At 43.3% G+C, this 27,948-nt stretch overlaps 1 protein-coding gene across 9 annotated transcripts in view; it reads right to left on the bottom strand.

The window, feature by feature from the left end:
* Positions 1 to 27,948, bottom strand: part of CADPS2 (calcium dependent secretion activator 2) — a 919,737-nt gene that overhangs the window by 98,103 nt on the left and 793,686 nt on the right. For all 9 annotated transcript variants that reach the window (XM_063927189.1, XM_063927182.1, XM_063927183.1 and 6 more), the window contains 3 exons: positions 21,487 to 21,561; positions 17,544 to 17,627; positions 13,285 to 13,317 (listed from right to left, as the gene is read on the bottom strand). In XM_063927189.1, coding sequence (XP_063783259.1) covers positions 13,285 to 13,317; positions 17,544 to 17,627; positions 21,487 to 21,561 — 192 coding nt within the window. The remainder of the gene's footprint in view (positions 1 to 13,284; positions 13,318 to 17,543; positions 17,628 to 21,486; positions 21,562 to 27,948) is intronic.

Here is a 27,948-nt window from a genome sequence, read left to right as displayed (position 1 = left end):
GGACCACGCTCCTGTCTACCTGACCCTGGAGACATCCCATCCACACTCCAAGCAATGTACCTGGCGGTTGAATGAACAACTTCTGATGGATACGAGGTTCCAACCCCAGCTGCTTGAGACTTTGGAGAACTATTTCCTAGATAATGAGACGCCAGATGTCTCCCGGGTCACGGTGTGGGAAGCCCACAAGTGTGTTCTACGAGGAAAGCTCATACAGCTAGGCTCCATGCTGAAAAAAGAGAGACTCGGGGAAAAGACTACCTTACTCCAGCGACTTAAGGACTTAGAGACATCACACAAAACGAACCCCTCCCCATCGGTACTGACCATCCTGACTGAGACAAGATCTGCTCTCAACAAACTGTTGTTCGCGGACATTAAGAGGGACTACAGGCTCTGTAGAAACCGCTTCTATCAATGGGGCAACAGACCGGGGAAGCTACTGGCTAGGGCGCTCCGCGCGCAGAGGGCCACGCTATTTATACAATTGGTACAGGATGCGGCGGGGACTCGCCGCACCCTTACAAAGGACATCGCCGAAACCTTCCACGCTTACTACTCCAAATTATATAATCTTCGGACGCTAGGAACCCCGACATCCCTGTCGACAACTCGAGACCTGGTGGAGGGTTACCTTGGTGACGCAGGACTCCCTAAAATATCAGCGGATGAGAGTGCCTGGCTAGACTCCCCCTTTACCCTCCCGGAATTGGAACAAGCCCTTAAGGAAGCTCCTTCCGGAAAGAGCCCAGGCCCAGATGGCTATACAGTTTCTTATTACAAACTCTTTAAGAGCGCTCTCCTGCCCAAAATGCTACTGGCATTCAATGAGATATCTGACGACCGAGGTTTCTCCCCTCAATCATTAGAGGCATTCATTACAGTTATACCAAAGGAAGGGAAAGACCTGGCACAATGTGCTAGTTACCGACCCATATCCCTCCTCAACACAGACGTCAAGCTGTTTGCTAAACTTATAGCAAACAGATTGAAGCTGCTACTCCCCAATATTGTGCATTCGGATCAGGTGGGTTTCATACCAGGAAGAGAGGCCCGCGATAACACCACCAAGATCATTGATTTGATACACTTGGCCTCGAGCAAAAGTGAACCGGTGGTGGTGCTTTCTACCGATGCCGAGAAGGCTTTTGACAGGGTAGATTGGACGTTCATGGAGGGGGTCCTGCGTCACCTGGGGTTGGGACCGATCAGTTTAGGGCGCATTTTAGCACTTTATAACTCTCCCTCTGCAAGGATTAAAATTAATGGAGACTTGTCCCGCCCGGTTCCGATAAGGAATGGCACTAGACAAGGATGCCCCCTCTCGCCACTAATTTTTGTCCTCTGTATGGAGGCCTTGGCGGGAGCCATTAGATTAAATCCAAACATCTCGGGACTCACGGCTGGGGGTAGAGAATTCAAACTCGCACTGTTCGCAGACGACCTGTTAGCTATCCTGTCAAACCCGGTGGTGTCCGTCCCCAACCTGATGACCGAGCTAGATAGGTACGGTTCTATGTCAAACTTCAAGATTAATCTCTCCAAGTCAGTGGCAGTGAATGTGTCACTGGCCTCCCAAGCTCTTGATAATCTTAAACAATCCTTCCCCTTCCACTGGCATCCCTCTAGCTTCAAATACTTGGGGATCACACTCCATAAAGACTTATCACGCCTTTTTGACGAAAATTTCAAAAAACTACTGACTTCACTCCGTTCTGAGTTCCGGGATTGGGGCAACAAAAGACTGTCCTGGTTGGGGAGGCTTAGTGTCATCAAAATGAATGTTCTGCCGAGGGTCCTTTATCTCCTCCAGGCGCTCCCGATATCCATTCCCAAAGCATGGTTCAGAGACTTACATAATTCGGTGAGGGACTTCGTCTGGGGAGATAAACGACCTCGTTTCCGGCACGACATCCTTTTTCGCCCTAAACACAAGGGGGGTCTTCAGTTGCCGCACTTTACTCTGTACTATGAGGCCATTATTCTCCACCGAATCATGGAATGGTCGCGCCCATATGACATAAAACAGTGGGTTCATATCGAGGGAACGGTGATGCCTGCCCCCATTGCATACTACCCCTGGCACTCAAAGCTGCCACGTGTGGATCACCCTACTATTGGCCCTACACTTACACGCTGGGGAAGACTTAGGGTACTACCACACATATCTTCTAAATATTCCCCTCTGACTCCATTGTTCAACAACCCAGATTTCCCACCGGCTGCCTCAGGCCTGGGATTCGACTCTTGGAAAAGGGCGGGGGTGACACGTGTCGGCGGGCTGGTGGAACGTGGAGAGATGGTCCCTTTCCCCTTACTGCAATCCAAGTGGAACCTATCGCCTTCAGAGATCTGGAAATATCTCCAATTAAAACATTTTGCCATGGGGAGCGCTATACGCCCGAGCCTGAGTAGATCATTAACAGCTTTTGAGAGCCTCTGCCTGGAGCCTTCTCGCCCACCACACTTCCTCTCAAGGTGCTATCGAATACTGCTTGAGAATAAATTCCCAGATCTACCCAAATATGCTAGAGACTGGGGCCATGACGTGCAGATAGACTTGTCGGAGGAGGACTGGGAGAAGAGCTTTCAAGCCACCTTCGCCAGCTCCTCTAGTTATTCGGTCCTTGAGACGCACTTTAAAGTCCTGTCTCGCTGGTATAGGTGCCCCCAAACATTAGCTAAAATGTTTCCCAATGTAACAGATGCGTGTTGGAGATGTAGCAATCATCCGGGCTCCCCGATGCACATCTGGTGGAGCTGCCCCGAGCTTCGTCCCTTCTGGGATAAGGTTATAGCAATTTCAAAATTGATAGTGGATCCGGGGGTTCCTTCGGAGCCTACTTTCTGGCTTCTCAACTGTACTTCATGGCCCCTGTCTACATATAAAAAATCTATATTAAAATTTCTCAATAGCGCAGCCAAAGCGGTCATTCCGGTTCACTGGCGATCGACTACTCCTCCTACCGTGAAGGAGTGGATCGCCAGAGTAGATTGGTATATGACTATGGAGGAATTGCGGGTGACACCGGAGACGAACCAGAGATTCACGACTACTTGGTCCCCTTGGCTCGAATTTAAGGCCTCACAAGCTTACTCGACATTGCTGTAGCGACCTAGACCATTTACTTTGATCCCCTACCCGGGCTCCCCCGCTGTCCTCCTGGGAACGATTGGAGCTAGAAACGTACACCTCAGACCCCCGACTAGACTAGACACAGAGGATTCGCTGTGTCCTCCCCTCCCCCCTTCTTCCCCCCGTCTTCTCAGACTCTCTAACCCCCCCCCCCCCCTTTTTTTCTTTTTCTTTTTTCCTTTTTCTTTTCTCTTCTTCCTCTCCACTCTGTACTCTTCTGTAAAGTTTTCTGGAACTGATTTAAAAATTGGAAATGCTTTATTGAGGCAGCAAGCATCTAGAACGGCCTGAAGCGACTTTAAATTTCAGATAAGGCCCTAGCTGGGGTGTTCCCCAACAGCAGGCCATGTTAAGTTCATAAACAGTCATTGCTTATATCAATTGGATTTATTGACATTTGAATTGTATATGCTGTCTTCTATTACTCGCTGTAATATGTTCTTACCCTTAACCAATAAACATTTATTGAAAAAAAAAAAAAATTGAAACTAAATGGATCTATGAATTAAAACCCCCTCACTACTCCCTACTCTCACTGATCCCTACACCCACTCTCTCTGTTACACTCACTCACCCACCCACCAACATTGCTCCCTACTCTGCGCTATACGCTGTCTGCTGTAATGTGTAAAAAGGAGGACGCTGTCTGCCGTTATGTGTAAAAAGGGGCCGCTATCTGCCGCTATGTGTAAAAAGGGGCCGCTATCTGCCGTAATGTGTAAAAGGGGGACGCTGTCTGCCGTAATGTGTAAAAGGGGGACGCTGTCTGCCGTAATGTGTAAAAGGGGGACGCTGTCTGCCGTAATGTGTAAAAGGGGGACGCTGTCTGCCGTAATGTGTAAAAAGGGGACGCTGTCTACTGTAATGTGTAAAAAGGGGGACTGTCTGCTGTAATGTGTAAAAAGGGGACGCTGTCTGCTGTAATGTGTAAAAAGGGGACGCTGTCTGCTGTAATGTGTAAAAAGGGGGACTGTCTGCTGTAATGTGTAAAAGGGGCTCTACCTGGTGTAGTGGCGCTACTGTGCAGCGTAATTTGAATAATGGAGACTACTGTGCACCGTAGTATGAATTGGTGGTATTTTGTGGCCACGCCCCTACCCCACGAAGCCACGCCCCTATATATTTTTGCGCGCGCGCTGCCCCTATCTTGCATGGGGGTGGGGGGCGCCAATGCCGTACCTTGCACACAGTGCTAAAATGGCTAGTTACGGCACTGATTTAGCTGCATACATTTACAGTGTGCTCTTTAGGTTTATGGGAACCAGGGCTCCCATATAACCATATTATAGTACATTTGGTTCCATTATTAAGTAGAAAGTTAGGATTTTTTTCACCTTACATGGAAAGGGGGGCAAAATTTAATTCCAAATTTTGAAATATCTGCTTATCGAAGTATTTATTCAGTAAACACAGGAGAAGTGTATAATTTTTTTTTTAAAGCATTCTATGGTCAAGATTGAGAATGTCCACCAGATCTGGATAAAAAAAATGTACGAGAGACATAATTTAACTCATTTGTGTCCCCGTCTTGTCTTCTACCATACATCATACTGAGAAGAAGATGATCCTTGGAGAACAATTCACCCTTCCTCTTAGCATGTAAGCTCTCACAGGCAGGGCCCTCCTTCCTCATGTTTCATTCCTAGCAGTATCTTTGTTTCCAGTACCCCTTGCTTCTAGTCTACTAGTCCCTTTCAGTGACCCTGACTGTGTGTTTGCCCTTTACTGGGTACAGTCTTGTTAAATAAAGAATTAACTGCCTTCTCAAATAAAGTCGCATGCAAAGCGTCCTCAAATCAGGATGGCTATAGTAGCCAGTTTCAGTACCACATGCTACTGCGCGGCTTTAGAAGTGTGGTTGCACCGCCCACTTTTTTTTCTGCAGCCACATGTTGGGTGCAAAAGACAGTGGCGTAAGTTTGTCCTAGTTGCCCGGAGGCAAGAAAAATATTGGTGCCCCCCCCATATATATATATATATATATTTATTTGCTCCTGCATAGCAAGCCTGCAGATTCTTACTATATGAAGCTACTACAAAACCGTTGCAACTAGGCAGATCTATGTAGGGGTCCAGCCACACACTACATAGATCTGCTCAGTCACTCAGAATGCTGATCATTTCTCTGACAATTAATTTGCAAGTGTCATATCCAGGATTAGAACCCACAACCTATTACACTGGAAGCATGCACCTTACTGATGGAGATATCTGCTATTGCATAGGAAGTATGAGAATTCTAACTACAGTATATGAAGTTACTTGTAATTGTCTGAGAAATAACTTCATATAGTTAGAATTCTCATGCTTCCTTTATAGGGGCAAATAGCTTCATCAGTAAGGTATCTGCTTCCAGTGTATCTGTAATAAAGAGTGTGTGATTTGTAAGGTGTAGTGACTAGTGGGGAAGTCAGCTACGGAAGAGATAACGGCTGCTGTCAATTAACTTAATTGATTAATGTCGCTGAACACATGTAACAGGAGGAAAGGTGCCCCCCTTCAAAGCAGGAGCCCGGCGGCAGCTGACTCCGTTGCCTCCCAGAGTTCTGCCTCTGGCAAAAGATCTGTCTGAAACTGTTATATGCATGAATCAGCAAGCCCATGACACTGCTATAAAAGGTTTCTCCTGCATGAGTCTGCAAGGTAGCCGCTCTGTTGACACCAAGGAATACCAATTTCACAGATGCAGAGAACCAGCCATGGACGTAGCCTCCCTTAAGGTGCAGCTCATGTGCCCTTTTTTTTTATAATCGCTAGTTGCGTCAGCTTTATGATTTGTCTGAGACTCAGAATCTCCTTTAATTTACTTTTAATACGTAAACCAATTTTCAGAAGGGATCATTACAATTTTTAATTTCAAAAGTATTAAAATTTTCAGAGATTTTTTTATATAAATCATTTAAATTTACTTCTAAGTCCAAGGGGAGAAAAGTAGCATCTGCTATACTATTTACTAGTTTAAAAATACACTAGTTTATAAGCATAACTCCTATCTTAAATTATGACTTTTATTTTGGGTAAAACTATCAACGAGGCTGCATTTAAAAGAAATAGAAATATTAATTAGTGTCCTATACTGAAACAATTTGTTTCCCAAAAATAGCAACATATGGTAAAATGATATCATGCAAACATACTTACAAAAAGACTGGTGTTGGAATATAATACTTAAAATACAGTGCACATTAAAGTCATAGCAACAGCTGGTAGGATTTGGCAATTACAAATATACAAGTTTCAAAATTTTTTAGGCTTACAAAGGTCAATTTTATGTTACAAATGCATATATATGTTTATTAGAATTGAATGTATTTTTTAAGTTTGTTATTCAATATCATGCAATAAGCAAAAGGTAATTTAAAAATTGAGCAAGTTAAGTACGTGAAATATGCAAGATTTAAAATATGAGGTAAGACGTGAACAAACTTAGATTGGTATATTGAATCTGTTCTAATGGATAAGAAGACAACTCAGTATTATAAAAAAAAATACAGAAAAAATATCTTTCTGTTTTCAGCAGAGGGCGAAAACTATACAACAATACTACTACATGGAAATCAACAGTTGGATATTAGTATGTATCAAAGCCTTTGTACAATTGTAACCGGTATTCAATTAGCTGCAGTATTTTACCACTGCTAACTAATTTGCCGGGTGCTAATCATTTACCCCCTGACACCTGGCACTTATTGGGTATTATGCTTCGGGTGCCTCAGGCACGCAATGCATTATACGCAATGAGCAGGCCTCAGAGCCGCTATAAATCATGGGTCCGCATATTTATCCTGGATCCCATATTACTGCATGAAAATGGAGCATTGTTCTCCCGGAAAAAAATTACTTTAATTGGATAGCCCGATAAAGACCATCGGCCCCATTTTTTTACAGGCGAAAAATGATCGGGGCTAATCGAATACTGGCCTAATACATTTTACATAACTACAGCATATACGTGCCCATATTTAAACCCTGCTCACAGATTTACTGAAACTGTTATTTTTGGAAAAGCTGCTGAGAGATCTAGCGGTTCTCCTCTTGGCATCACTAAAGAGCTGTACAAGCCTGAATCTGAGTGACTGACTTGCAGTCTCCTTGATAACAAATGCTCTCTACAGATTGATAAATGCAAACAGAAGTTTGGTCAGTATTGTCACTGATAATATGAATAAGTATTCCTTATGTATACATAGGTAGCAGGCTCATCAACCCACTGGCCTTAGAAATAGTCTGTTTGTCATTTGTGTCAGAGAAGTTGAAAGAGGTATTTACCAAGCATTGGATTTTCAAAGCTGCTGATTTTTGCCAGTTATGTCCACAGTGATTAAAATGGCAACAATACTGAATGCAAAACATGCCTGGTTTTGCATTAAATATAATTGAGGTTTCTAATCCTGCAGGCAAAACTACTGAAAATTGGCCTTTTAAAAACCTGACTCTTTGGCTGTATTCACGGCCCGATTTGGGGAGAGATGTGTGCTGAGCGAACCGCTCAGCACACATCTCTCCCCCCGCTAAGCACAGTGCGATCTGTGCTGAGCGTGCGGGGGGAGATGGGGGGCCGCTCATTTCACCCAGCGGATGAAGTGAGCGACCTGCTAGATTGGCCTGCATGCAGGTCAATCTAGCACCAGCGATAGTGATGCGCGGGGCTGCGCATCGCTATCGCTGTGAGGGATACACACTGAGTGATCGCTGCTTAAAATCTAAGCAATCTGGTCATATTGCTTAGATTTTAAGCAGCGATCGCTCCGTGAGTACCCCCCTTTAGTAACTACACCCCAAATTATGACAATGGACACCTTTTTTCTTTAACACTCCGCAATGGAAATGAGAGGCAAACTTAACTCGACTTCAGATTCTTGTATCATATAAACATGTGGGTGTACTACTTGGACATATGCAGAATGTTGGATCTTATGGGGTGGAGGCCAAACACCACTCACAGTAACAGATTGGCTTAATCAACCAAACACGCTTTCTGACAGTCTCAATCAACAGCTGACCAATTCTGACTAGATGCTGACCAGGATTGGTGGATCAGTATTTAGCTCACAGTCACAATAAAATAAAAACAATTTGAGCGCAGGTTTGGGGAAAAAGACCAAACAGGCAGTCTGTACACTTTTAAACAGTATTCATAACATTCTGCTTAGGTAGATGGTGTCAAAACAACATCCATTTCAATGCCAGGACCCAAAGTTTTCCTGCAGAACTTTACCCAGAGTATCACAATGCATCCTGGTGCCATCTCTTACCCAGGTAAAGGACACACAAGCACCCAGTGATCCATATGATGTATCTAGTGGCTGCTCCCTGGGACACAGCTTTGCTGGCCTCAACTGTGTGATTTAACCGGACATCCTGACAAACCTGAGGGTCACTCAGATGTCTGATGGTCATGCAGTTGATTACATCCCTGGTTCTGGCTCTTATACACCTACCTCTATGAATATGGAATACTGCATTCATGTACATACATACTAATGGCAAGTGGCATGTGCAAACTACTGTTTAGATGGTTATCACTATACTATTCTAAACTGTAATAATATAGCAGTCGGGGGCCAGCAAATTTGAGTCCAAGAGTGCAGTCAGTGGCTGCAAGACACCCAGAAATCGGGGCAGACATGTTGGAACATTTCCTGTCTTTGCCCCAAAATGTCCGTAGCATGCCAATCATGTTGCAGCATTTGGAGCACTGAGAGTGACACTGCAGCCCCCTATCTGTACATTTGCAGTGCAGCTTCTGCACATGCGCAGATCTAAAGACAGTGGAGATGTGCTTAAACATTGGATTCACATACATCTCTGAATTAGGCCCTAAGTGGTTATTCAGAATAACATGGCATGTTTATCTAAATGTAATGACTGAACAGAAAGCTCCTGGGCAGCACAGCTGGTGGAATGGTTAGCATTACTGCTTAACAGCACAGAGGTCATAGGTTCAATTACCGCCATGGCCATAACTGCGCGCAGTTCATATATTGTCGCTGTGCTTGCGTGATTTTTCTCTGAGTACTCTGGTTTAGGGTAAATGGCTACAGACAAAAATTAACCCTAGTTTGTATGTGTGTGTACATGTGGTAAGGAACATAGGATATATGTACTTAGCCTTGGAGAGAGATAAAGTGGATGGAGATAGAGTACCAACCAACCAGCTCCTGTCATCTTTCAAACACAGCATTGAGTATCTGATTGGCTGGTACTTTATCTCTCTCCAAGGCTTAGAACATAGACCGCATAGATTGTAAGCTCCACTTGGACTGATGTGAATGGGCAAATATTCTATGTAAAGCGTTGTGGAAAATATACGCACTATGGGCCTAAGAGATGAATCAGGCCCATGCTAATGGTGCCGGAGGCATCTCCTGTACACAGATGCCTACTGCCATCTTCTGTGATCTGCTGTGGCATCTGTAGGTTACTCAGGATGGCCAGTGTTTTCACGCTGCCGAGGGCACAGCCCCTGGTCTCAACGCGCCCAGAAAACTGGGGGCGACACAACAAATAGCTGGTAAACAATAATAAGAAAAAGTTGTTCTACCTAGAGACATTACTATTCACAAATGTCTTTTATGTATTGAGTGAACTATAAACACAGTGATTTATTTACGCTATGCAGGTCTTTTCACATTTTGTGGCAGAATAATATATTCCAAAATTTCTTTTGGGTTTTTGATTCTCTGATAAGGCGTGAAGAGATAATCACATTAGAAAATCAAACAATGTCATGGACTATTCTATCACTGGTTACACAAGTAACTGAATACAGGGGAACAAGGTTTATTAAGGGTGTAGACCACAGTTGATTCTTCCAAAAGTTAATCTCCAGTTAAACCGGCATGGAGAACATGCATCTTGAAAAACACTAAATTCCTGGTTAATTATACATTATGCTGCAAATGCTCCTGAGCTTCCTGCTGCTACACCTAATCCCACAGGTGCATGCTCTGCCGCTTGCATGTCACTACTGGCAAGCAGAATCTATGCAGTCACTTCTCAGAGCAATACACTGACAGTCACAGCAGAGCGAGCAGAGGCCAGACAAGAAACAGCAGTGGTTTAGTGTCCCATTTCTGCTATAATAAATACGAGCTAGGACAGTAAGATTTAGAGATTTAGAATACCTACAACTTTGCCAACAAAGAAGCAAAACATTTAAGAAACTACCACATATAAAAATTGATTTCCTTAATACCTAGTAGGACTTCCTGACCAGTCACTAGTCTATAATTCATCCCTTTATAGTTGGTCATCATTCTCCCTGCTGGATTCTCTTGGTCATGTCAGAATGAAAGCAATTGAGGGCCTTAATCAGAGATGTACACAATGCCGATATGAGCGATTATTGGCTGACTGCGCATGCGTCATGGTCGCACTGCACAAACGCCAAGATACTTCTGTGAAATTGCTTGCAGTAATGATTTATTTGCAATTCTCTGACAGCCAGGAAGCATCTGCTGGTGGTTACGGGGAGTGACGGTGTTTTCAAGACATGTTTACTTCTGTGATCTAGTACGCAGAAAACATGGCACCAGCGTCTCAGTTCCCATGGCCATTCTGAGCGACCACAGGGTTAGCTGGCTGATTACTGAAGGATCTGTGACCACTGCTGAGTGTGTGTATGCAGATGCTGAGATCAGATATCCTACTAGTGGAGATCTCAGTATTTTTGACAGGCAGCAGCATTAGCATGCTCTCATACATTAGCAGTGCACGGGATCACAGCTGCAATTACATTAGCGTCCTTCTCTGTATCAGGGCCTGAGCTCTCAAGGTGATGCCCCCTGGAGGATACACATTGTGGCCAAACGCTATCATACCTGAGTGCGACTGCCTTTACATTATACAGAGGTACCTACGCTCACTGTTGCTGCGGCTATTTGCACCCATGACTGGTTTTCACTGTGCGCGAGCACATACACAGGTGCGTGCATAGAGTCAAACCTGTGGCTCATTGACTTTGTATTGTGCGATTCCAGTTGCAAATAGTCGCAGCTGGGCGCACCAAGTCAGTGCCACGATGCATGTGGCCATGCATGCGCATCGCGGCAACGTTGAGCGGTGCTACATATGTAACTACAAAGTCTATCCTAATGTATAACACAGTAGTGTCTAACTGAAGCCCAAATGTGACTTTCTGTACAAACATTCATGCGTTTTCAGCTACTGTCAGAGACCTGTCATTTGCAATTTAAAGTTTTGATTTTTACTTTTAGACAACTTTCTGTTACTACATTTAAAACAAATCTGATCTCCCATTAAAACAATGGGATCAATCCTATTAGCTACAAGTTCCCTTGCGGCGTAAGTGTGGCAACGGTACCTCCGGACTGTGACTTTTTTTTTCACAGCTCCAAAGAGCTGAGATCAGCAGTGTGGGATGTGGTTTGCAATGTCATTGCAGGTATTTGTACACTGTTGCAACGGCAACTCATCCCCCTCACACCTAATAGGATTGACCCCAATGAATTTGTTCTCACATATGATTAAGATGCAAAAGTAGAGATACATTCAGACCAGGGCCGGTGTTAGGCGCCCCCTTACAAATGATACATTTGCGCCCTCCTTACCATATGTAATAATGGGACAGCACGCGCCGAAGTTGCCCAATGCAAAAAGGGGTGTGGTCTAATAAGGAAGGGGCCACACAGTAGCACATTCTTATTCACATTACACTGCACACTGTGCCCTGATTCATATTGCACCACATAGTAGTGTCCCTTATTCACGTTATTTCACACAGTAGTGCCCCATGGTCACTTTATGCTACACAGTAGTACACAGCAGAGGAGGAGAGAGAGGGGGGAGTGCGGTACTTACTTGGGAGTTCAGCATGAGGTGGACTGGTGACTGAAGAGTTATACAGGTGCAGGCAGCGGAGAGGAGGGGGATAAGAAAGGAGGGAGAAAGCTGACGCCAGAAGAGCCGCACTTCATGCTGCCGGCACCACTGCCTGTCGTACAGTTTGACAGGCCCAGCGGCAGCAACAGCAGAGTGGGGAGAGTGCCTCTCCAGACCAGCACCTCTCTGCTTTGTATAATCTGCTGAGCGGGTTGCACAAGCTCTGACTATGACAATTGCAATGCAAAGTAACCTGAAGCAATTGCCAGTGTAGTTAGCTTCACATGATTGAATATTTTATAGGAAATACACGGGTACATTTATTAAGCTTTGGAAAGAGATAAAGTGGGGAAAGATAAAGTACAATCTAATCAGCTCGCGATGTAACAGGCTGTGTTCGGAAAAAGAGAGGAGCGGGTTGGTTGGTACTTTCTCTTTCTCCACGGCTTAGTAAATAGACCCCATAGTCTATGAGTGTTTTGATGCAGACAACACATTGCTTTGGTAACTTAGCTTACAGTTTTTCTCTGAGGGCTCTAATTTAGTGGCTGAGGGATCACAAGTATAGGGGGTGCTCCAGTACTACAGCACTCACAGAACTGGCGCCTATGGCTTAGTGTTTAGTGTACTTTGTGAACATTCAGCTGCACAGGTTTACATTTTCATTTTGATACACCATACAAGAACACCTAACACAATTAAGCAAAGAGCGACACGTTTCAAGATTACTGTTTGTATCATACAAGAAAATATTTGGGTTTTTGGAGTACGAGAGTTACTAGGTTACTGCCAACTGGAAAAGTGCACTGAGATAAACAACGTTGCCACTTGGCTCAGGGGGACTATGAAGAGGTTTTCTTTAATTCCTAAGGGAGCCCTTCACTCTAGCACAATGATCTCTGCTAAACAGAATTGAACACTTCCTTAAGGATGTATTTACCACCACCAAAGCAGTTTATAGTATGGTTCTTAAAGAAATAAAAAAGAACATTTCTGTTTGACTATAAAAACTGCCACCTGCATCCCACTTACCCAACAAAAATGATAATTTAACACTAAACAGAAAATAAGTGTTTCAGTAAAAATTTGAGAACAATTCTAGTTCTCCTTGTCATACATTATTTTGAGCTAAAGAGGTTGTACATTCTGGAAAACATTCCCAAATAGATCTGATAAGTCACTGTACCAATAATTCTCTCCAATCAGATACAAGTGGACATATATAGTATCCTTAAAGTTATAATAAATGTAAGGCCAATACAGCACCAAGTAACCCACAAAAAAAAGGCAATATTATTACTTACTGGTACTTCCACATACTTTGAAGCAGCTTTCACCTGAAAATACAGACAATATGGTAAAGTTATACAAATCATTGTTGATGGAACTTTCCTGAGCATATTACAGTATTTAATTTACTCATTTAATGACTGTATAATTTGCCTAATTACACTGCTTGATTAAATCAAGTTCTAGATTAAGAAATTTAATCATTCACAGTTTATAATACTATAACTCAAGTATAAAATACAAAATGTGCCATTTCTAAATAAATGTCACATTAGACTGAGAGAAACTATGTCAGATGAAGGACATTTACTACCAATTGCCTGTTTTTTTTTTAAATTCACATTAAACATTATAGTGGCATCTTTATAAGATATATATATATATATATATATATATATATATACAAAAAAGAAATATCCGGCACTCTGATAAGTAGAATAACGCCTGGGTGCCCTCCAAAAGATAATGCAGACAAACAGTCTCTTCCCACCTGTGGCTCAGGTGTTGTGTAGAGGAGGAAACAGGCGGCACTCTAAGGACTTGTATAACAAACTTGTATTCAAAACATGGTGAAAAAAAACAAAGCAAAACAAAGGTACAGGTATCTTACAACGTTTCAAGGCATGGCAGCCTTTTCATCAGGTAAGTGACCCTGGTGCTGTGAAAGAAAAGAAAAACGTTCGTTTTTCTTTTCTTTCACAGCACCAGGGTCACTTACCTGATGAAAAGGCTGCCATGCCTTGAAACGTTGTAAGATACCTGTACCTTTGTTTTGCTTTGTTTTTTTTCACCATGTTTTGAATACAAGTTTGTTATACAAGTCCTTGGAGTGCCGCCTGTTTCCTCCTCTACACAACACCTGAGCCACAGGTGGGAAGAGACTGTTTGTCTATATATATATATATATATATAGGAACAAAATGAGGCGGCACTCAGCCTCTGAGTGCCGCCTCATTTTGTTCCTGTTCATGCTGGGGTATCCCTCCTGGGTGGAGGGCACCGGAGCAAGGTTTATGCAGCCAATTTAGGAGTGCCGGAGTATACCATTTGTATATATATATATACATACATACATACAGAAATACACAGAATTTAAAAATATTGAACACAGTTTCTTTGTTAATGTTTTGAGAGTGTTATGTGACAGTGGATTGCAGGAGTAAGAAAAACAGTGGCAGCTAAGCCCACCTTAGCACTAGCATGCAGGAGTGCCATTCCACTGCATTGATGATCAGGTGCATTCTATAGTGCTGTAATGGTTACAGGGCTGGGATTTGTTGGTCCAGTTTAGATGAGACAACTTGCATTACTATCGAATTATCATCTGACAGAAAATGGACAAAACTCATAGTTGCCTACTACAAGAAGACTACCAAATTTCTGGTGGGTCTCCCCGACTACTGGAAGAGCCGGTAACCCTCCCACATCCCTAAAATATTAAGGCGTCAATTCAATGAAAAGCAATATTAGATTGGGTGTTCCAGTGCGAGGTACTGGCGATGTGCACACCTCCTATATAGTAGCCTAACACTGCACATTTTCCTGCTCACCCCTCTGGAAGTGATGACGGGCACCACTGCCAATGTTTACATCCTGTCCCAACATTGCTAATCTCGCTCCTGCATCACATTTCATTTAATCACCTCCTAAACATCATGTATGACTACACAAGGCAATAACAGACAACAATGTATGACACTGGATGTATGTTTAAAATGAATGACATTGTGATCAGAACATTCTGCAAACAGTGGCAATGTCTAAACTCTACAGTACAAAGGAGGTAAAAACCTTTTTAACTAATCATGTATAATAATTTACATTATATTGAAAATGTAACCCTTTTTGCATCCTGGTATGTAAAATAAATATCCAGCAAGGTGCCTGTTCACTAATGATCATGTTTTTAAAAATGTCTCAAGGCATTAGATGTTTGGAAATAATAATTTCAACTCTAACTCTAGTTCTCCCAGAGCGGTCTCTGTTTTATAGTAATGTTTGGAAGTAAAGGATTATTCAAAATGGCCAATAAACTGAAGTTTGAATGAGCGCTAAAAGTAAGTATAGTAAACTTCCACATTTCTTGGAAAAAGTTTCATAAATTTGGAGTTTTGATGAGCAATTATGTTCTATTCTCTATCACCACTGTAAGCAGGAGGGTGGAAAATCAGACACTTGTCACTATTTTTTCTGATCCACAAAATAAAGAAACTCTAATCAGATGAGGTCATTTTCTGGTTTTTGCCAATGTACATGTGGTAGTGTTCATACTGGATTGATGATGATTGCCTCACAAGTGATAGGTGATACATACTGTACATGATGAAACAATACATTGGGTGAAATACAAGCAATGTAGTTTATGTGAATTCATACTTCCTACTCTACACAACATCCAGGAGGCTCCTGAATATGAATGCGTTCTAACAGAGTCACTGCAGAGCTGGCAACCCCCTGGGTGATGCCCTCTTCCTTAGTGAAGTGTATGAGCCCTTGATAAGTTATCAAGGCCCTGTCCTCTGCCGCTATTAACTGTGGCATTGTGAAGTGGGGTGGCTAGGCCATGATGGCATGAATTTCATCATCACACCCCTTTCACTTTTTCCTTACACCTTGGAGACCACCGTGGGGTTGTCCAAAATATAGGTAAGTTGTGTGTACGGTGTAGAAAAAGCTGGTTGAGGCCTAGTATACAAGATCTGTTTGGTTCTTGCAATCATGTGTCAAAAACCTTTATAAACCTTAAAACATTTATTAAGAATGAATAATTATCCAAGCATCACCGATTCATTCACATTTACAGATTAGAAAGATTTGTTATCACAGAGAGGGACATACTGTAGGTGAGCTGATTGGGAGGCTTATTAGCTCCCCACTGGGTATTTGCTGCAGTTGTCAATGTATGGTAAATATAATTATTGTTTGTTATAAGAATGAGGCTTGAAACATTTCACCTGTTCTGTTTGCAACATTATTTTGTATAGATATGTTGTTCCATACTGTCATGGCTGCTGTCAATCAAGGATACATAAGACCTCTTTAGGTGTGGCTCACAAGCTGCACCCTGTCTATATGTTACCCCCTCAGTACAGTATCTGGGAGGTGAGAACATTTAATGTAATGTCGTGTGAAGTATATATACTGTGTGTGTATATATATATATATATACACACACACACACACACACACACACACACACACACACACACTAGTGTAGGGTCTTGCAGGGACTGGGAAACCCCTGACTCCAGGCTTAAATAATTGTGATCAAATATAAAAATCTTCATAATTTTATTTGCTATATGCACACGGATTTGCAGTGCTGGTGACAAGCGTAGATAATAAATGTCTTTCTGTATTGTTTTAAAAAAATGTAACTTTTATATTGTTGCCCACTTTGGATAGAATAAGAAGTACAAAGAGCAACAATACTAAATACAGAACCAAGTCCGCCAATGTGCTACAAAATACTGTATTACAGTGAACATTAGACACACATTAAATAAAATGAGATAGACCTCTGAATATACAGGTTGAGTATCCCTTATCTAAAATGCTTGGGACCAGAGGTATTTTGGATATGGGATTTTTCCGTATTTTGGAATAATTGCATACCATAATGAGATATCATGGTGTTGGGACCTAAATCTAAGCACAGAATGCATTTATGTTACATATACACCTTATACACACAGCCTGAAGGTAATTTTAGCCAATATTTTTTATAACTTTGTGCATTAAACAAAGTGTGTCTACATTCACACAATTCATTTATGTTTCATATACACCTTATACACACAGCCTGAAGGTCATTTAATACAATATTTTTTAATAACTGTGTATTAAACAAAGTTTGTGTACATTGAGCCATCAAAAAACAAAGGTTTCACTATCTCACTCTCACTCAAAAAAGTCCGTATTTCGTAATATTCCGTATTTCGGAATATTTGGATATGGGATACTCAACCTGTATCTTTTTTTTTTAACCAAATACAGTGTTTATCAAGCAAAAGCTTAAGGATGAATCGTAAATAGGGTTCTAACTTATTAAAATGTTAATAGTGTTACTCTAAAACAAGTGTTAACTAGATATAATAAAAAAAAACAAAAAAACAGGAAACTAAACTTAATAAATTGTAGCAGCTGTGTTGACTGCATTCCGCCTATTCTATTTAAGTCAATTAAGCATCCAACACATGGTGCACACTATGTTATAGAATGAGTATTACTATACCACTTTATATTATAATCAGGATTTTATAAATATACTTACAGTGAAAGAAAGTATAGATGAAAAAAATGTTCCTTCATCATATCTTGCCAACTTTGACAGAACCCCTTCTAGCACTGAAACAAACTTTCAACAAAATAATTAGATCTGTGAGTGAATATGTAAATCACAATATGGTAATGCATAGAAAAGTAAATTAGTGTGACAAATACATTTGATTACTATACAAAGAGCACTATCTCCCAAACATAGCATCAATCAATGGAATAATGTGAAGATTAGAATAGTGGTTTACAATATATTTTCTCACACATAGACACAGCTCTCACAGCATTTCTTTCATAGGATTCTATAAGGAGACCCTGAAGACTGCAGATTACAGTATTTCCTGGTACAATAGTCTCACTTACCTGCAGGGGCAGAATAGAATAGAAAACTAGCCCAGGAAATTTCTGAGATAGGTCCTAATGGAGGCAGGGTCTGTTGAGGGAGTGGGGTCTATCGAGGGGGTGGAATACTCCCTACTCATAGGGCCTGATGCGGCAAGGTCCTTCCCTGGTTTTTATCTGTGCGTCTGAATGTGTAGGAAGGGCACAGCCACCACTGTCATCTGAGGGAGAGGAAGAGACACTGCTGATGTGTGTGCTGCGGCGAGCAGGGTTTGGAGGCTACTACTGTGTGTGTGCAGGAGGTGCTGGCCTCTGCTATATGTCAGCAGGCGGGAGGTCACAGATGTCTGCTGTGTATGGAGCAGGGGAGGAGGGTGTCAGATGCCGGCTGCTGTGTGTGGAGTGGGGGAGGAGGGTTTCAGATGCTGTATACTGGGGGTGTGGGTGTGTGTGTGGGGGGTCTCCCTGGCTGCAGCTATACTAACAGGGGATGTCTCTCCAGCTGCTGTTATGTATCGAAAGGAGTGGTGTGCCATCCACAGCCTGGTGGAAGGGGGGCATCTTGTCGTGCTTGTGAGGTGCCAGCCACTGCTCTGTACTGGAGAGGGAGGGAATGGCGGCCACTGCTGTGTGCTTGAAGGAAGGGGGAGTGTAAGTCAGCTGTTCTGTGTAGTTGTGGGGATTGCTTACAGCTATTGTGGGCTTGGAGGGGGGGGGGGGGAGGGGCAAATGTATGCTCCCTAAATTGTCCCATTTTTATAAAAGGGGAACAAGATGGTTTATTAAGCCTATGTTTCAAGGGCCAACTGGCATTTTCTTCAGGGTGTACACAGCATAAATAGTACACTCCTTACTTTAAAAAGGGACTGTAGTCCTATGATGACCCGCTGTGTGACTGAGTCCTGCCAACGCCAGGGTATCGCAGGGTGAATGGCATAGGGGGTAATTCTGACCTGATCGCACGCTGCCATTTTTCGCAGCGCAGCGATCAGGTCACTACTGCACATGCATATGCACCGCAATGCGTAGGCGCGTCGTACGGGTACAAAGTGGATCGTTAGGCGATGGATTTAACAAAGAATCGATTCACACAGTCGATCGCAAGGAGATTGACAGAGAGAAGGCGTTTATGGGTGTCAACTGACCGTTTTCTGGGAGTGTTTGGAAAAACACAGGCGTGTCCAAGCGTTTGTAGGGCGGGTGTCAGACGTCAATTCCGGGACCAGACAGGCTGAAGTGATCGCAAGGGCTGACTAAGTTCAGACCTACTCAGAAACTGCACAAAATGTTTTTGCAGAGCTCGGCTGCACAGGCGTTTGCACACAAAGCGAAAATACACTCCCCTGTGGGCGGCGACTATGCGTTTGCACGGCTGCTAAAAACAGCTAGCGACCTATCAACTCGGAATGGCCCCCACAATCGGAAGCTCCTATCCACTGGTCATGGAAACCGGAATTGTATACTTACTCTAAGGCTATCTATATATAAGAAAATCCTGACTGACCTGGGTACCCCATTTATGTAAAAAAATCATGAAAGATTTATGCTGCCTATTTAAAATTACTCAGTTAAGAACCTCCGTGTATCACCCCCAGACTGATGGGTAAGTGAAGAGGTTTAACAAAACTTTAAAATAAAACATGCAAACATGGTGGATAAAAATGGAAGAAATTGGTATTATTTGCTAGCTTATTTCTTGCTGGCCATAAGAGAGGTTCCTCAAGCTTCCACAGGGTTTTTACCTTTTGAGTTTTTGCACAGGAGACACCTAATGGGATTACTGGACATTGCCAAAGAGACAAGGGAGGGGCAATCGAGTCCATAAAAAACTGATACTGAACATGTTTCTCAAATGAAGGAAAGGATTGCTGCAGTGGCGCTGATAGTGAGAGAGCACTTGGAGCAGGCCCAACAGCGGGTATACAATTGCAATGACCATTTATGTGTCTTTGCTCCTGGGGAGTGCTTGCAATGACCTGTTATGTGGCTTTTTCTCCTGGGGAGTGCTTGTTTTGGTTCCCACAGTAAAAAGTAAACTTTTAGCTAAGTGGAAAGAGCCCTTTGAAATCCTAGAAAAAGTGGGGGAGGTTGATTATAAAGTGTACCAGCCTGGAAAAAGAAAGCCAGAACAGATCTACCACGTAACTCTTATAAAACCTTGGAAGTATAGAGCAGCTATGTCAGCCATCCCAGTCCCTCCAGTAAACTGAGGGCCTTTGGTTCCCAAAGTAACAATAGCTAAAACCCTCTCAACTGTTCAACAGCAGAAGGCTAAAAAAAATGTCTTATAAGAAACAGAGTTTTGTTTTCAGACATAACAGGTAAAACAACAGTCATTAAACATGACATAATCACTGACCCAGAGGTTAAGGTTAACCTAAAGCAATATAGAATACCAGAAGTCCAACATGAATCAGTGTCTACAGTAATTTAAAAAATATTGGGGGTAATTGAAGAGTCACATAGTGAGTGGTCAAGTCCCATTAGGCTTATTCTAAAGCCGGACAGAAGTTGGCGCTTCTGCAATGATTGCTGTAAGTTGAATAATGTGTCAAAGTTCGATGTCTACCTAATTCCTCGGTTGGATGAACTTTTTAAAAGACTAGGAACAGCAAAGTACTTGACCACTCTATACTTAACCAAAGAGTACTGCAAGTGCCATTAAACGAGAATGCCAAAGTCAAGACAGTTTTTCTTTGCACCAGAAGGGTTGTTTCAATATAAGATGTTGCCATTTGGTTACAAGGTGCATCCGCCACCTTTCAAAGGATGATGGATAGAATTCTAAGGCCCCATAGACAGTATGCTGCTGCTTCTCTGGATGATGTAATCATATATAGTCCTGATTGGCAGTCTCACTTACTCAGAGTACAAGCAGCTTTAAACTGCATCCATAAGGCAGGATTGACAACCAACCGCAAAAAAATGTTGTCTATGTATTGAAGTAGTATCTTGGACACACCATTGGCAGGTGTTTGATAAAGCCCCAACTTAATAAAATTGAGGCAATACAAAATTGAGCCACACTCCTAAATTAGAAGATGAGAGCGTTCTTAGAAATCACAGGGTACTATAGAAAGTTTATACCCAGTTTTGCCCCCATTGCAGTCCCACTAACAGTCCTTACCAAGGGCAAACAGAAAGTTATGTTTAAATGGAGTGCGGAAACAGAACAGGCTTTTTAGGAGTTGAAGGTGGCTTTGTGTAACCAACCAGTTCTGATGACACCTGACTTTCAATGGGAATATGTGATGCAAACTGATACCTCGGATGTAGTGGTAGGTGCAGTCCGGTCCCAGAACAAAGAAGTGTACAACATTCTCATATGTACTTAAGCAGAAAGATAAATGTACGCTACATGACATAAAACATGCCACTATCGAAGCATTGGCAATAAAGTGGACATTAGTCCAGTATCTTCGCTAATTTTCCTGGACAAAGAAATGTATATATTTTTTATCTACAATAGACTGTATGAGCTTAGCCAGACAGCATAGTGATGGTTTTTTTGCATACTGCTATGTACTGAATTCCTCTTATTGAATCAAACATATAGAAATTGATGATATTATCATACATATTAAAACAATATTTACCTTAGAAACCAGGAGTGATATAATTTCTGTAACGGTTTCCTCAATTAAATCATCTATTTTGGAATGGTACTGTTGCTGCATTTTGGAAGACAAAAAATAATATACAGTAGTTCTGTATCAGCAACTTGGTAAACATAGTACAAAACCAGAAAATACAATTATATTTTCAATACCCATCAGGTATTATTTTGAACATTAAAAGAACAAAACATTGAAAATGATCCATCCAATCAACACACTCTCAATTCTGTGTGGTGCATTTTCCCATGTTCGATGCAGAGTTAAGCAGCTAATGGGGTTATTATTTAGATGAATTGATTTTCCATTCGCATTCAAGAGAAGGAATGTGAAGGATACTTTTTGTGTCTGCTACAATTAAGATAGCCATGCAGTTTTCTAAAGAGTTGGTCTAGATGGAAAAGCAAAAAGACTAGAAAAAGATTCAATTAATACAACATTGCATGTCTGGCAACTTGCATTCATAAGTTCACCTAAACGTGCTTTATAAAGAAATGAGCTTCTATTTATCCACCAAAGAAAGGCATTTTTTTCACGCTGTAAATGAAGCGTTGTATTTTTCACAATATATTCACATACACAATATGAATTTCAGCAACAAGCTCGTATGAATGGCAAATTAACAAATTAGAAAGACAGTATATCCAATCCTTATCTTTTATAGTTTCCTTTATTTCTTTTGTTCCAACTGATTTAAGAATATGTAAACACATGGTTTGATAACATACAGAAGATTCTCAATTAGATACTGTTGCAATTTCTTGTCTTTCAAGTAAACCACTTGCAGAAACAATGTATAGACAAGTAACAGACAATTATAATGGATTTTGAAAAAATAAATAAATAAATAATAATAATAATAATAATAATAATAATGGGAAACAGCTTAACAAATACACAATCACTCAAAGTAGAACTATTCCCTTTATTAAAACATTAATATTTAATTATTTTTTTTTTTCTTTTTTGTAGCAATGTAAAGTTCTCCAACACTGTAATATAATAGCAACTCTCCTGCCCTTAGGAAATTAATCTGCGGGTGGTCTCCTTTTCCTCTCTCCATTCTTCTCTATCGTCTTTGGCATCTTAAACAAAACTGCCCACTGATACCAATATAACAGTGAACAAGTAGACTTCAATGATACAAGTCCCAAATAATTCATGAATATTAATGCACAAGGTGTTTATGTCATCAAGCTGGCATTGACTACTGGAAGGGCAAATGCCAATACTTGATAATTAACCAAGTTATTCAGAAGTAGAAAATTGTGACCATTTGCTTACACTGCTCTGCTAAAAACGCAAATGGATTAATGCAGAGTTGGACTTAACCCAATTTTTTTTTTTTTGCATAACATATGCAAATTGGTTCTGGGCACATGCAGAACACTTGCACCCTCTTGCAACTGGATGGGGGAGAGGAGTGACCTAACATAGGCCTGATGGCTGCAGAAACTCACAGAGATGAATATTATAACCAGGTGCATGAGGGCTGGTACAGATACAAGCTAATAATTATGACTGTCACCAGCACTAGGTAAGCTGCTTCCAATTGGTTGATTGCAAAATTACTGCTGAAACTAAAATACTTTATCCATTGCTCTTGCACATATTATACCAGGACATTTTTACCTGTTATTTGCCTTGTAAACATGATACCAGGGGCATCTTTGGCTGTAGTGACCAGCATTGCTGCCCTTTATTTTTCATCTGTCTCCCCCCCCCCCCCCACACACACTCCATCTCTCTACAATTGTTACCTGTCTCTCTCTCTCATCCCCCAATCTCTTATTTCGGTGATGAGGAACCTTTGGCACTCCAGCTGTTGTTGAACTACACATCCCAGCATGCCCTGCTACAGTTTTGCTATTTGGTCATGCTAAAACTGTAGCAGGACATGCTGGGATGTATAGATCAACAACAGCTGGAGTGCCAAAGTTTCCCCATAACGGTGACTTATTCCATCTCCTCCCTTTCTACCTCCCATTGGTCTCTCTTCGTCAACTCTGATTCTTAATTCTGTTTTCCTTATCTCTCCCTTTTTGTCTGTCCCACTGTGTCCCTCTCAATGTCTCCCTCTGTTTTCCCTCTCCCTGCTCCTCTTTTTATGCCTCATCCATGCCCCTCTTCCACTGGGAGTATTAAAATTTGATTAAAATATTAATTTTAATAAATAAAACACTGCCATCAAGTTATGTATATAAGGGGGTTATTCAGTAAGAATTGCAGATTCTGCTTTTAGCAGAATCTGCAATCTTTTCTATCGCATGCTGGGGGCCACCCATCGCAGGGCAACATCGCCCAGCATGCTAAATGGCCTGCCCAGTGGCTGCGACCGTAATTTAACTGCGGTCACAGCAACTCTGGACGACCCACTGCAGCCGCAGCTAGGCTGCATATGCAGGCGGTCCGCTGCCATTTTCTTGATCGGAGCAGCTGCAATGTGACGTTACACAGCCGCCCCCAAAAATGCTACCAACCCGCCCCCATTTTGCCCGCGCCACCCCCTCAATGTTCCATTGCCACTGTCTCCCGTCCGCCTCTGCCTGTCAATCAGGCAGAGGCAGTTGCAGCCATCAGATAGCATTGGCTGCTAGCTCATGTGCAGGATGTAACCTATGTGTGCGCAGTAGCACCGCCAATGGGGTTATTGCGGTTGCATCAATAAGCGATGCAACCTGAATAACCCCCATTTTGCTAAATTACAGACTTTGATTCCGCTAACTTCTGATGCGTACACACTGGCAGATACAGTATATTGGGCAATCAACTGATCGGCCAATATATCTTTTGCTGATCTGCAGGTATGTACAAGCAATATATCCGTTAACATCTTTCAAATATATATTTCATCTGCTGTAAAGCACATCAGATGGCCAATGTATCTGCAGATATATTGGTACATCTTTCTGTGTGTATGAACAACCCCCATCTGCATATGTAGCTGCAGATCGATTGAACAGCAGACATATCTTCCAGTGTGTATCCAGCTTTAAGCCCCGTACACACATGGCGCCTTCCCCTAATTAGCAATCAGCGCTATTTTGGGAGAGAAGGAAGACTGGTACACACAAGAATCACACTCTCATGCAACAGAGAAGGGAACAGGTGACCAAGAGGAAAAACCCACAGAAGCCAGGTGTGTCAGGGTGGGCTCCCTGTGAAACCTATGGACTTAGAGGAAAGAGAGTTAAAGGTAAGTCTATCATAACTCTCCTTTTCTTCTTCAGGGTCCATAGGGCTCCACAGGGGAGACAATGGTATTGCTCAAGGGAGGGGACGCTCCTGAGCTCAGAGGAGACTCCAGAGTCCAAATGAAACCTCCTGGGAGGCAAATGCATCAAAGGCATAGAACAGGAGAAAGGTGTGGACAGAAGACCACATGGCCACCTTGCAGAGTTCTTCTGCACATGCACCACGGATGGCTGCCCGTGAAGGACCCAGTAGAATGAACGGCACAGGGAGGTCAACATGCATATAACCTTGTGAGATAGTCATTCGAAGCCATGTGGCCAGAGGCTGTTTGCCAGCTGGCCAGCCCCTCTTGTGGAATCCATAGAGGACAAAAAGAGAATCCAATTTCCGGAGGGAGCTAGTACGATCGATGAAGATCTGCAGGGCACGGACCACATCCAAGGAGGCCTCCCTTGCCGAGAGGTCTGGGAAATGGAAGGCCGGTACCACTATTTCTTTGTTAAGATGGAAACATAAGACCACCTTGGGAAGGTACCCAGGACGAGTTTGAAGAACAGCCCTGTCCCGATGCAAGATCAGAAAGGTAAAGCGACAGGAGTGCACCCCCAAATCTGACACCCTTTGGGACAATACATTAGCTAGAAAAAAATAGTTTTTGCCGTTAGCCATTAGAGGTCCACTGATTCAAAATGTTCAAATGGAGGCTCTTGAAGTGCATGGAGAACCACTGGCAAATCCCACGGAGCCACTGGAGAGACAAAGAGAAGTTGAATATTGAGGACAACCTGAAGAAAGGTGTGAACATCCGGCAGTAGCGCAATCCTGCACTGGAACCAGATTGACAGAGCAGAGAAGTGCAGTTTCGAAAAACCAGAGGGTCATAGCATCTTGCAGCGCATCACTGGAAGTATGTATGCCACACCTGGTGATAGATAAGGGCGGAGGCTGACTTTCGCGCTCTGAGCATGGTCTACACTGCAGAGCGAGAGAAACCTTTGGACCTTAGGAGGGATGACTCACAGACATACGTGCTAGGTCCGGTTGTGGACAGGGACCTTGAGACAACAGGTCTGGTTATAGTGGAATTCGAAAGGGAGCATCCATGGAAAGACTCTGAAGGTTGGATAAACAATGGAGTCTGGGCAAGGCTGGAGTTACCAACAGGACGGTGCCTCCTTATTGCTTGAATTTCCAAAGGACCCAAGGAAGGAGAGAGACCAGAGGGAAGAGGTATGCCACTTCACTGTCAGGGCATCCACAAAGGCTGCTATTGGGTCTCTTGTACAAGGGAACCTTGTGATTGTGTCGGGAGGTCATGAGGTCCACATTCGGCAGGCTCCACTTGTCCACCAGAAGCTGAAAGACCTCTGGGTGTAGAGGCCATTTGCCGACGTGCATGTCGTGATGGCCAAGGTAGTCCGCTTCCCAGATGAGGATCCCTGGGATGAACACCGCTGAGATGGCCAGGGGATGTTGTTCGGCACATCGGAGAATGTGAGCCACTTCCAGCATTGCCAGCCTACTGTGAGTGCCTCCCTGATGGATGAGGTAGGACACCACATTGGCGTTGTTGGACTGGACCTGAACTGTTCTGCCTTTGAGAATGTCTCATGCCAGAGTGAGTGCACTGTAGACAGTTTGCAGATCCAGGATGTTGATTAGTAAGCAACTTTCGGTGGGGGTCCAACGGCCCTGAATGGAGTGTTACCTGGACACCACCTCCCATCCACCCAGACTGGCATCCATGGTGAGAAGTATCCAATCTGAGATCCAGAAGGGTCGACCCTTGTCCAAGGAGGATGTGTGGGGGCACAAAGCAAGAGACAGATGAACTTTCGGAGAGAGGACCATTGTCAGGGACCTGATCAGATGCAGGTGTCTGTTCCGTCTGGACAGGATTAGGTGTTGCATGTAACTGGAGTGGAACTCAGTGTACTCCACCATGTACAAGGTGGAGACCATGGACCCCAAAGACCTGCATGGCTGAGTGGATTAGCATTCGGCGACTGTGAAGCAACTTGCACACTCATTGATGTAGTGCAGAAATTTTGTTGCTGGCAGGAAAATTCTTTGTATCTGAGAATCCAGGAGAGCTCCCAGATGTAACATCCTTTGAGAAGATGTAAGGGATGACTTTTTCTTGATCAGCCAGCCATTTCTTTGCAGGAAGGCAATGGTCAGCTAAAGATGGCGGTGAAAGAACTCCACAGAGTGTGTGAGGATCAGCAGGTCATGCAGGTATGGGAGTATTCTGACCCCCTGACAAAGCAGCACCGCCATAACAGCCATAGTTTTGGTAAAGACCCTGGGAGCAGTAGAAAGACCAAAGGGCAGTGCCTAAAACTGAAAATGTTGCTGTAGGACATCAAACTGTAGGAACGGCTGGTGATAGGGTGCAATAGGTATACGCATATAAGCATTCTAAATGTCCTGGGACACCATAAAATCCACAGGTTCCATAGCTAGGACAATGGAGCAAAGGGTTTTGAAATGAAAGCTGGGTACCTTGATAAACCTACTTTAAAGACGCGAGTCCCATGAGCAAGAACCCACTTTACCTGTCCCACATGCTCCGGTTGCAGTCCGAAATCCTCCCGTGGAGCCGTGCTAGCTGGGCCATAAGGTGCCACAACATAAGTCACAAGACTGCAGGCTGGAGGAGGGTTGATAGAGAAGCGGCGCTGGTGTCCAGAGGACTGCCTAGCACTGCTAACTTTGTTCAGTAATAAAAAGAAACCAAATAGGGGCGTGGCCTGGCTGCTAATGGAGACAGCTGCGTTTTGGTGGAGCTCCTGAGACCTAGAGATATATCACCCGTCTGTACCCCCTTTACGAGCTCATTTGAGCGCCTGGGCATCCCCCCTGTCCCTCCTGGTCGCCCTGCTGTGCCCCCAGAAGAGCCGCCGAATCGGGGAGCAGTTTTAACTGCTCCTGCGGGTTGCGGCCTACGGGACTCACAGAGCTGGGACCTCTATTTACTCACAGTGCCGACGGCGGCTCCGGGACCCTTCGGATTGGGCCGCGGATCTCCTCCGGAGCTCCTTACAGCACGCCGCCGCCGCCCGCGGCTAGGAGAGGTTCCCTGCTGCCGGCTGTGGGCTCCTGCTGCCGGGGGATCCGGAGACTCGCCACAGGAGACTGGGCTGACGGGCGCCCGGCGGGCAATTCTGAACACACGTCCGTTCCTGGCGGCCTCTCTCCCGCTGGGCGCACGGACCTAGCGCCTCCCTGCCCGACTCTGTCCACGGC

Source organism: Pseudophryne corroboree, chromosome 6 (genome assembly GCF_028390025.1).
Source record: "Pseudophryne corroboree isolate aPseCor3 chromosome 6, aPseCor3.hap2, whole genome shotgun sequence".
NCBI lineage: Eukaryota > Metazoa > Chordata > Amphibia > Anura > Myobatrachidae > Pseudophryne > Pseudophryne corroboree.
This window is presented reverse-complemented; position numbering and strand designations above follow the sequence as displayed.